This window comes from Mixophyes fleayi, chromosome 4 (assembly GCF_038048845.1).
Source record: "Mixophyes fleayi isolate aMixFle1 chromosome 4, aMixFle1.hap1, whole genome shotgun sequence".
Taxonomy (NCBI): domain Eukaryota; kingdom Metazoa; phylum Chordata; class Amphibia; order Anura; family Limnodynastidae; genus Mixophyes; species Mixophyes fleayi.
In genome coordinates, this window is record NC_134405.1 from 47,702,222 (window position 1) to 47,714,651 (window position 12,430).

The 12,430-nt window shown below is 40.6% G+C and overlaps 1 protein-coding gene across 3 annotated transcripts in view; it reads left to right on the top strand.

Moving 5' to 3' along the window:
• Nucleotides 1-12,430, top strand: part of LOC142151347 (adhesion G protein-coupled receptor E3-like) — a 125,144-nt gene that overhangs the window by 67,160 nt on the left and 45,554 nt on the right. For 2 of the 3 annotated variants that reach the window (XM_075206886.1, XM_075206888.1), the window contains exon 8: nt 7,227-7,370. The exons of the other annotated variant lie outside the window; for it this stretch is intronic. In XM_075206886.1, coding sequence (XP_075062987.1) covers nt 7,227-7,370 — 144 coding nt within the window. The remainder of the gene's footprint in view (nt 1-7,226; nt 7,371-12,430) is intronic. 3 annotated transcript variants of the gene reach the window in all.

Genomic DNA, 12,430 nt, shown 5'->3' on the forward strand with positions numbered 1-12,430 from the left:
CTTTAAAGAAGATTTTTTTTTGTTTAACTTTACATCACAATTCGACCTTCTCAAATCCTTTGTTTTCCTTGGTTTCATAACCAACTATTCTACCTACTCCAATCCCTTTACTTTGACTTCATCCATCACTGTTCTACCTTCTACAATCCTTTGACTCCAACTTGTACCCCATGACCAGTCCTCTTAGGACTAAGCATCTTGGCCAGATGTGGTGCTTTTCTGATAGCTCCCCCAGCCAAGTGGTTCTTTCCTGGGAGCTGCCAGCACAGTAACATACAAATCACACTTTTAGGGAATGTAAAACAATCACCCAGAACTATTTGTACTAACAGGGCTGTTGTCCAGAAATATTTATTATGTGAAAAATGGTGGTGGACATCCCTGGGCAGAAAGTACAGAGCACTATACAGTACAATTATACTTATACCTATATGTGTAGATGTATACTCCTGACTGGTAGATACATCTACCATTGTTTCATAAGTCTCTCTTTAGTTGATACACACTATTGATTTGTGTCAGATTTAATAATAAAATAATATAAATATTAATTAAAATAAATTAAATTATTTGCTCAATGAGGTGATACATTTTTTTTATTTTTCTCACATTTCATTATCTCACAACAACCGGGGAGTTGCTTAGAGAAAGTGATTTCAGCACGGGGCTGTGTGTCCCTAATGAGGGGTCCCGCACATTCCTTTGCAGTCCCCACTCCCTATGGAATTTAGCCAGGTGCTGAACTGCCTGTGGCTGGTTTGTCATAATGGCAGGGGGGCCCCCTGCTTCGGCTTCCCCTGTTATAGTGCCACCAGACTCGACAGGCTTGTCTAGTGCTGGTTTTTGTGAAATCGGGGGGACCCCATACTTTTTTCCCCCTGATTATGCAGCAACCAGCACAAGGCTGGCAGAACTAGTGTTAATGATATTAGTATTGGGAGAACCCACACATTGTTTTTGATAAATCTTTTTTTAGCACTGTATAGAGTTGGTGGGTCTAGAAGCTGTAATGCCACCAGACCCGTAGGATCAACTTAGACAAGCCCCAGAGCTGGTGGAAGAGATACGACAGAAATCAGATTACTCTGACAGCCATAGAGCTTGCTATGGCCGTTGCTGCGTGCGTTCAAGTTTAAAACGCTCCTACTGTACATTAACTACAGCAACACGCCTCTTTCCCGCCCAGGACAATCCCCAATGTAGTAGGCTGTAGTAACTGTTCCTTGTGCTCACCAGCGTAGGGAACAGGGCTGTAGTCGTGGCCTTATCAGCTGGTTCTGAGCATGCACAGAGTGATTTTGTTTGATACACTCAAAATCAGCAGATGCATGCCTTGATTTTTCAGGCCCATTGAGTTTTATATTAATTCGAAGAGTTTAAAATTCATTACATATATAAATCTTGAAGCAATAGAATAATATAAATTATTTTGCTTAAAATAAAAGATGATTATGTTGAATCAAATAATGTTTACATATTTTACTTATCATCTTTTCATTTGAAGTGTCCAACATAATCCTTGAGGAATAATGATAGTACTAATTGTATGATACAGCTAATAGTGTCCATTAGGAGTAGAGATGGTCACTGACCCCCGTGTTTTGGTTTTGGATTCGGTTTTGGATCTGGATTAGCGTCGTGTTTTGGTTTTGGTTTTGGTTTTGCAAAACCGCTATTGCGTGTTTTGGTTTTGGTTTTGGTTTTGTTTGGTTTTGTTTTGCTATTTTGTTGGAAAATACATGTTTTTGTGCCTAAAATAACCCAATTTAGTGCTCCAACTGTTTTAGAGATAAGTAATCTAATTGTTGAGGTAATAAATCATCCAAAAAAACTGTTTAATTCTTCGTTGGTAGGCCTTCATTTATTCTACACACAAAACAGATTGTCTTCCTCTCCATCTATGCATATTGGCAATGCAGCCATCGTCTTTGAATCTATATTACACCCTACACTTATAGTTAAATATGTAAAGAAATGGAAAAAGACAGTTTGCTTTCTGTCTCTATAGGCCCCCTCCACTTTTTTAAAAAAACAAAAAATTCAGCCATTATAGACTGTACAATATTAATTGACATGGAGAAAGCCAGTTTGGTTTCTGTCTCTCTAGGCCCCCCTCCACTTGTATAAAATACCAAAAAATCCAGCCGTTATAGACTGTACAATATTAATTGACATGGAGAAAGCCAGTTTGGTTTCTGTCTCTCTGGGCCCCCCTCCACTTGTATAAAATACTAATAAATTCAGCCGTTATATACTGTACAATATAAATTGAAATGGACAAAGGCAGTTTGGTATCTGTCTGCATCAGATCCTCTCTCCACTAGGAGTAAAATAGAAAACTATTCAGCCGTTATATAATCTAGAATATAAATAGAAATTGAGAAAGGCAATTTGGTATCTGTCTGCATCATAATCATCAACATCATCATTAGCGCCCTCGTCGCCTACACAAATCTCCCCCTCATCCTCTTCTAATTCCAAAGTGGCATCCTCAATTTGGGTATCACCGGCTACACTCGGGCTATTAAGGCACACATGAGCAGAATGCTCACGATTAGACATCCCACTGTTGGATGGACTCTCCACAGGGATTGTTGTCATTTGTGAATCAGAGCAAATATTCTCCTGTAATGCCTCACTGTTATCTTGCAGCTCGGCTTTGACGCGTAACAGTAGTTGTGCACCAATTGTAGGCTGGGTAACTTTTTGGGATCTGCCACTAATAGCCAAAGGTGAAGGCCTCATTCTCTCTTTGCCACTGCGTGTGTAGAATGGCATGCTTGCAATTTTTTTTTTATCGTCACTTAACTTTTGCTCAGTTACACTTCTTTTTCGCTTCAATACAGTAAAATTTTTTTGGGTTTTTGTTTTTTGCACTAATTTGAAAACACTCTGTTGTTTGACATCGCCTTGGCCAGATGACGTACTGGGAACACTAACATCAGGACTGGTGACAGAACCTGGTTGCTCATTCAGATCATATGTGGACTGCTTTGAATCCATTCTGAGCGCAAACCACTGGGGAGTGCTAAAAATTATTTAGTAGATACTGCTGACAGATATGACTTTTGACAGCCAGAAATATTAATGCACAATTAGGGAGGACACCCCAAAAGCACTGAGGAGTGCTAAAAATTATTTAGTAGATACTGCTGACAGTTATGACTTTTGACAGCCAGAAATATTAATGCACAATTAGGGAGGAAACCCCAAAAGCACTGAGGAGTGCTAAAAATTATTTAGTAGATACTGCTGACAGATATGACTTTTGACAGCCAGAAATATTAATGCACAATTAGGGAGGACACCCCAAAAGCACTGAGGTGTGCTAAAAATTATTTAGTAGATACTGCTGACAGATATGACTTTTGACAGCCAGAAATATTAATGCACAATTAGGGAGGACACCCCAAAAGCACTGAGGAGTGCTAAAAATTATTTAGTAGATACTGCTGACAGATATGACTTTTGACAGCCAGAAATATTAATGCACAATTAGGGAGGACACCCCAAAAGCACTGAGGAGTGCTAAAAATTATTTAGTAGACACTGCTGACAGATATGACTTTTGACAGCCAGAAATATTAATGCACAATTAGGGAGGACACCCCAAAAACACTGAGGAGTGCTACAAATTATTGAGTAGATACTGCTGACAGATATGACTTTTGACAGCCAGAAATATTAATGCACAATTATGGGGGACACCCCAAAAACACTGAGGTGTGCTACAAATTATTGAGTAGATACTGCTGACAGATATGACTTTTGACAGCCAGAAATATTAATGCACAATTAGGGAGGACACCCCAAAAACACTGAGGAGTGCTACAAATTATTGAGTAGATACTGCTGACAGATATGACTTTTGACAGCCAGAAATATTAATGCACAATTAGGGAGGACACCCCAAAAACACTGAGGAGTGCTACAAATTATTGAGTAGATACTGCTGACAGATATGACTTTTGACAGCCAGAAATATTAATGCACAATTAGGGAGGACACCCCAAAAACACTGAGGAGTGCTAAAAATTATTGAGTAGATACTGCTGACAGATATGACTTTTGACAGCCAGAAATATTAATGCACAATTAGGGAGGACACCCCAAAAACACTGAGGAGTGCTACAAATTATTGAGTAGATACTGCTGACAGATATGACTTTTGACAGCCAGAAATATTAATGCACAATTAGGGAGGACACCCCAAAAACACTGAGGAGTGCTACAAATTATTGAGTAGATACTGCTGACAGATATGACTTTTGACAGCCAGAAATATTAATGCACAATTAGGGAGGACACCCCAAAAACACTGAGGAGTGCTACAAATTATTGAGTAGATACTGCTGACAGATATGACTTTTGACAGCCAGAAATATTAATGCACAATTAGGGAGGACACCCCAAAAACACTGAGGAGTGCTAAAAATTATTGAGTAGATACTGCTGACAGATATGACTTTTGACAGCCAGAAATATTAATGCACAATTAGGGAGGACACCCCAAAAACACTGAGGAGTGCTAAAAATTATTGAGTAGATACTGCTGACAGATATGACTTTTGACAGCCAGAAATATTAATGCACAATTAGGGAGGACACCCCAAAAACACTGAGGAGTGCTACAAATTATTGAGTAGATACTGCTGACAGATATGACTTTTGACAGCCAGAAATATTAATGCACAATTAGGGAGGACACCCCAAAAACACTGAGGAGTGCTAAAAATTATTGAGTAGATACTGCTGACAGATATGACTTTTGACAGCCAGAAATATTAATGCACAATTAGGGAGGACACCCCAAAAACACTGAGGAGTGCTACAAATTATTGAGTAGATACTGCTGACAGATATGACTTTTGACAGCCAGAAATATTAATGCACAATTAGGGAGGACACCCCAAAAACACTGAGGAGTGCTACAAATTATTGAGTAGATACTGCTGACAGATATGACTTTTGACAGCCAGAAATATTAATGCACAATTAGGGAGGACACCCCAAAAACACTAAGGAGTGCTAAAAATTATTGAGTAGATACTGCTGACAGATATGACTTTTGACAGCCAGAAATATTAATGCACAATTAGGGAGGACACCCCAAAAACACTGAGGTGTGCTACAAATTATTTAGTAGATACTGCTGACAGATATGACTTTTGACAGCCAGAAATATTAATGCACAATTATGGGGGACACCCCAAAAGCGCTGGGGAGTGCCAAATATGAAGAAAAAATAATAAACCTCTATCCTCCTCTCTGCACTAGCGATTTTGGTTAGAGCAATTGCAAGAACAATATGGTATTCTCTGTCCCTGCTCTAATTAGCCTATGACTACACCCTGCTCTCTCCCTCTGTCAAATGGCGATGGATTGCTGTGGAGGCGTGTATTTATAAAGTTGAAGTATCGCGAGAACCGAGTCCCGAGATCCGACGACGTCACAATGACGTTCGGCCTCGATTTGGATTCGGAATGGGCGGGAGAGTACCGAGCTGCTCAGCTCGGTACTCGGATACCCAAAGTTCGGGTGGGTTCGGTTCTCGGAGAACCGGACCCGCCCATCTCTAATTAGGAGTGACCCTGTTGAGATTGATCTAAAAGCCAAGGTGCCGTCCTGGCAGTGCACCTTAGTTCTTCTAATGGGACTAGTATGACTTAATCAGAAGGCTTTATTATGGAGAGAAGCTGGAGGCTAAGGAAATGGAATTTCAAATGCAAACAGTGGTGGAGATGGGACACTGAATATGTGGGTCCACTTACAAATCCAACCTGGTGATAAATAGTAAGATGCTGAGGAACTAAGATGGTTCAGGTACATCACCTTGTTATCACATAACTTGGTTCTGAAGTCTCAGATTTTGAACAATAGAATGGCCCCAATGGCCGGTGGGCAACACTGAGACCTCCCAATAGTATGTATAATCCGAGGCTCCATATTATTTGTACAATTAGATGCTCTTCCAACCGAGGTGCTACTGTGGAGCAACCTGGTCTAGCAGTTTTCTTATTGCAGTAACTCGGGACTAATCAAAGTGAGGTTCTACCTTGGAAATCTCCTGAATCCACAACCCTGGACTCACATTTCTCACAGTGAGACGACTACAGCTCCCCAGGAACCTTTGACCACCAGCCAGCCACCATCTGTGATTACTGGCAACCCATACAGAACTGACAAAGGGATAGATTTGAAGGAAGTAGTATTTATAAAAAGACCAGTGGTACAACCCCTCACTGACGCTAACCTCAGTGCAGCTGACCACTATAAGGGATCAAGCATAGGTGAACAAATTGTTTGGGATTTGGGAATATTGTACCAAATTGTTGTGCAACCCCCAAATAACTGCTATGTAGTGACCCGTCATCCTTTGATAGTACCACTACTAACTTATCACTTGCCTGTGAAATCCCCTTAACTGGCTATCTTGGGTTAAGAAAAACTGGGGCCAGGCTGCAGCACAATTGTTTGCCTGGGAATTGCCATGCTGTAATGTGATTTTGGCTGCCTAATATGTATTAAAACTAGTACCCCACTGTGAAAAGTCCCATGTCAAGCTTTTTTATAGTGTAGCAATCCATATTCTCAACCCATTCCCATACCCAGTCAGAGGGGGAAGCAGTATATCCTACTCCTGGTAGATTTTGCCAACTAGTACCCAGAGGTAGCAGCGAAGCCACCCATGAAAGCAGAGCATGTGGCCCTTGCATCTATGGGCATCTTTTACTGAGTTTGTACTCACCTGGAGGTAGTTAGTATGTAGGTCATACAAGAAATTAGGTTCCTATCTCATGGTGACTGCAAAAATGATAATAACCCTGCACTTACTGTCCCAAGAAATTTCCTCAGTGTTGACTTAATGGAATGTTTCCATTATTAGATTTGATGTTTGCTGTGTTAACCAGTAGTTCCACCAGTCTTAATTTGAATGAAAGCCATGGATGACAATACGGGGTAATACATTATTATATAAGGGAATGTGATGACTTCAAGATGCAAATTATAGGACTCTTCTCCCTTCAGTTTATAGGGAACTTTGTTTTGTTAGTATGACTTTGTTGTCATCATGGGTTAAGTGCACACAGACAGACCCTAATGATAATTAAGGCATCTCGAATTGCATATAACTCATTAAGCAGAGACTTATGGGTATTAGGACTTGATGGACAGTTGCACATTCAAACTTTGTTAAGTTCGTACTAAAACTCCTTCTTCATCAGCCCAGACACTCACCACTTCTCCAACATCACAGCCTATATCAAGTGTGGTAACCCATCAAAGCCTGTTTACATCAGCCATAATGCCTGCACACAGCACACCTCATCAAACCACAATGGGCCCAGAAGCACGGACAACACAATCAAGTGAGTCATTTACTATCAACTTTATATTCATAAGTAATGTCTGTACTGTAATGCAACTTTGTTTGTTATAATGTTGTTACTACTATTTATTATGAGGTGTTTGTGTTGACAGTCTGATAATTTTATTTTATATGCTTTGTGATGAGAGGTGGATACCAGGAACATTCATTAAAGGACAAATCGCCTAGAGCCTTCTTTTTCCTGGAATGATAGTTGTACATATTTGGAAGGCTTCGGGTCACACCATACTAGTGGGAACAGATTAAAGCACCAAAGCTCAACTTTTTCAAGACGGACACCCGAGCCGTGTAAATAAGGAAATTTGCTGAATGGGACTAAACTCATCCTGAGGTACTGAAAGGAAAGGAATCTGAAAAAGAGAAAGAAAGCTAGAGATTCAGCCATCACCAGACCAGGTTCAGAGTATGACGTACAATGAGTTGGCTGAACTATTACAGGAGCATCTAGCTTTGTTGAGTCCCAAAGCAGCTGAAAATGAATTGGTGTGTGTCATGAAAGCTATACTGATGGCCTATTCAGACTTTCTCCACCATCAATACCAGTCAGTGTATTGCTGGCAGATCATATCATCCCAAGGTTCGGATACCAGAATATCCCATTGTTTCACGCTGGCATTGCTGACACTCACATGCAAATTTTGGAGTTGATGTAGCAGTGAATGGGATCCCTGTTGAAAAATGGCTCTAATATCAGGGACCTAGTTTTAACGGGAAGTGCTAAGACGTATAATGCCCTGAGCCTGACGGTCAGTGGTGTGTGCCGTGAAATTAATCAAGCGCTGGTCAAGCACAGTGAAAGAAGAATAATACTGGGCTAGGATCTTTAGTTATGACTAAACAGGCCTCCATATGCAATATGCTATTACGCTCTGACTAGTGGGTCCCAATGTCTAGAAAGCATAGGAGCCAATAGCATGGAAAGGATGCAGGACCTATTAATATGGACATTATTACTGTTCAAGGAATTGTTGGTGTGGTCCAGGGAGTTGATAAATCACGACAACATGTAAAGAGAAGGGGTTGAATATTTGCATACTCTGTATTTCAAAAGATATGAACAAGAATGATGGAACAGTTGATACATGTCCAGTGCAGTCCCAAACTCCTTGAATTCAAAACCCCAGTTGGGCCAAATAATCAAAGTCTAAGATTGTGTGGGCTGTAAGAAAAAAATGAAAGTCTCAATTGCAATTTTGTAAGGAATATTATTAACAGAAACAAAAATAAAATGTAATGTTTTCTTCCCAATTATTGACACTGTGCCCTACATGCTACTTTTCCTCCCCTTCACTTACCTTTTTATTGCCTTCTTTCTTCTCTTCGGTATTCTTATCTTCTGTCTTCATCTCTTCTTCTTGAGGCTCCTCTCTGGGCGACTCGCACTGCAAATGTCGGGCATGATGAAGTCCAGCCCGACATTCAGTGCAAGGGGAGGAGGTGAGAAGAAGAGGAGAGAGCCGATGGAGAAGCGGAGGGTGCGCCTCTCAGGCTTGACACCCCTGCTTTGCTTACCCCACTGACTGCGTTCCACGTGTAAGAAAAAAAATGCTTTTGGGCCGCATGCGGCCCACGAGCTGCGAGTTTGACACCCCTGGTCCAATGTGTTGAAGAGAAGAGTCCAAATCCACCCCCTTTTCTACTTGCAGACTACATGACTTACTAGACCTTCTAGAGGGAACCCACTACGTGTCTGCCTTGAACTTGAGAAAAGGATACTGGCAGATACCCTTGTCCATAGAGGCTCACGAGTGGTCAGTATTCATAACTGATTTTAGCTTACAGGTTCCCCACAATGCCCTTTGTAATTAGGTGAATGGTAGACCATATCTTGTCAGTTTTTGAGAAATTTGCCTAGGCCTACTAAGAGGACATTGCCATCTTGAGTAGCACCTGGGAGGAGCACCTGCAATATGACGTATAGATCCCGGCCACCATCCTTGATGCAGGTCTAAACGTCAGACCTAGCAAAACATCAGATACTGGTATGGTGGTGATAAGACGTGGCTAGAAACGTGCAACGTTGAGGCTGTTGTAAATTGGCCAAGACCCATCAATCTGTGACATGTGGGACATCCTAGGAACTGCCAGGTATTACCTGAATTTGTGACGCCATACAGCACCCTTGCCAAATTACACAATAATGCTTATTTGCGAATGTGCAAAATTGTAGATCTGCAGCAAAAATTATGTTCTGAAACATCATGTGGCCATGGAACTACATGTAGTCATTTGACATCATTTTGACTAGGGGTGCAATACTCTGAACCTTCTGATGGGTAGAAATGGGTAGATAGCGGCACTTCTTGATGAATGTGGGCAGGAATGCATTCCATATGTCTAGCACATGCAAGAATGAGATTTCATATTGAATAATGTTCAAAAGGTGTTCATGCTGCACTTACAGGGGTACTCCTTATATAGTGTGGGCAGTGGGGGGGGGGGGGGGGGAAGGGGGCACAGGGCCTTTTTATCTATCCGCAGAATCTTTTAGTTTTTACATATCCTTGCAGGTGGGGAAATCAGATGTGGCCAATACTTTCAATAGAACACCATTTGCACCTTCCATTTGAACTTATATAGTAAAGCACCTTTATAGAAACATTTCTACCAATGTAATAAAAACATTCAAGTTCTTGGCAGTGAATAATGACCTTCTTTAATAAAGACAGTCCCAATGTCCCCTCACTCTCATGATTAATACATTAAGGTAAACTGATCAGTGTTTAGGAGAAAATTGTAAGTCAATGAAGGAGGTTTTTCTAAAGTGTCCGTAGGCAGGATTTATATTTTTACACTTCCCACCATGCACATTTCCAGCAAATCTGCAATTCCACAAAAGTAGACATTTAGTGATTCTTTATGGACAGTCCCTAAAGCCGTAATGTGTGTAGGAGTGTAAATAGGAGCAATTATGCAAAATGACATATACTGCAGTGGCATATTTTGCACCGTACAGGAAAATGAGGTGCAAGCAAGAGCTGCATTTACATTATTTGTAATTGTACCCGTTTCTGCTGTTATGTAGACATGTATAATAAATTAATGCGCTCAAATTGCCTAGAACAAACCTATAATATAAGTGGAAACTATTTGTAGAAATAGATATTTAACATGAAATAGTGCAGATTAGTAAAAACAGTGAATTTAATTAGTATAAATAAACAGTTCCAGAGAAATAGGAGGAATGAATGATTCCAACGATGATGAAATTGGTACATGAACACATGCATGGAATAAAATGGAAATAACAATAGGATTAAAATAAATGAAATAAGAGAATAAAAATACAATAAAATTAAAATAAAAGTAGAAAATCCGGAAAGTGCAAAAATACAGTCCAAATAGAAGCACTCATGAAAGTCCTGGTGGAAAAATAACTAAAGAAATGACCTGATAACGCAAAAAGCAATAATCCAAATGGGGATACAAAAACTGTCCAGATACCTGATGTGTGCTGCGGTTATCCGGCGAATATCACTATAGTAGACAGGATGAAAACAGGAAGGCTAGCGGTGGAGCTCACGGGAACAGATATCAACTGTGTCCCTAGCGATGCTGCAGTGTGATGATGGAGAGCCTGGCGTGCGTTCCACAGTGGAACGCATGGACCGGATATCCTGTGACGTCACAAATGTGGGCGTGTCCCAACGCGTTTCATCTGCAGGAGCAGATTTCTTCAGGGGATGTGGTTTTTGATTTGAATGTTATGTAGACATGAGTGAAATTCTCAGAAAATGTTCCGCAGAATATTCCCCTCATTCAACCACCTGTTTTGCTGCTCTCAAATCACCCTTACCTGTCACTGGCACATAGTGGTACAGGAGATAGCTGTATGTTCTAGTATGACAAATTCAATGTTTTGGATCTGGGTTGGGAGAAAAAATCTTCAATACTTTTAAAACCGCCCTCACCGGTGCATTCTTCATAGACTCATGCAAGAGAAAACATGTTATGAATATCAGTCTAGAGTCTCTATAGGAGGGTGCAAAAAAGTTCCTTGAGCTGGTCGGGATGGGGTAATGCCTAAGGTTGTATCCCCCGCAGTGGCAATTTTGCCACTCTACTAGTCCCAGCAGAATAAACAGGGATCCCAAAGACCACTTCTGGGGTCCAAACATTGTTCATTACCTAATGAATATCAAGAAGGGTGACAGCACTTTACAGTGTGGGAATGGTAACCTCTAGAAAGGGATGAATGATACTTTTTTCTGTGCAACATGTGTTGTTATTTTACTTGGAGTTCACCTTGAAATACGCTTATCAGCTGAAGTGTAACATGCTGGTATAAAACAGGTCCCATTATAGGTATCGGATGAGATCCAGTCCCTGCCAGCCCTTGGTTAGCACCTCAAAAGTATGCAATTTTCATCTAAGAGGTCTTAGTTGGAACCCTAGCGAGAAAAAAAGAGCAACAACTCTTCCAAGTGAGATCTGAAGTTATAAAGTTCAAGTTGAGGAAGATGTATTTGCAATGAATTTGCACTGGAGCTCATCTTAACAAAATATATTTGTCTGATTACCACAAAATCTGCTAGTGTCTTTGAATTATAAATACCTGATCACAAATGTTGTCACATAAGTATAAATAATAGATAATTGGTCTCAGTTTTTCCATCTAAGATGGCTGAATTGCAAAGGCCTCAGTCCTGACTGACAGTGACAGATATTGACCACCTGAGAGTGATAACAGAGTGAGTAACCTCGGCTCATATCAGCTCCCCAATAATGCAATCCATGCATGCCCTCCTTTTCTTACTTCTTGAAGATATGATTGTCTAGAGCTTCCTGAAAGAGCTCCACACGGTCTTGGCAGGTCTAGAAGGCAGAACAGGGCATTTGAAGGCAATTTTTTTTTTTTTTACGTTTTCACACAATAAGCTTATTAAACTCTATGAGGAGTAGGAGGTGATGCTCCAGATTCTGCAAGACAAAATTACAGGTCTCAATGAATGCTCTAGAGCATAGAGCTGAGAGGCCTATCAGAATTGATCCAGGGGAGTGACCTAGAGAACCATGTGCAAAACATATTTAGAGTGAAGC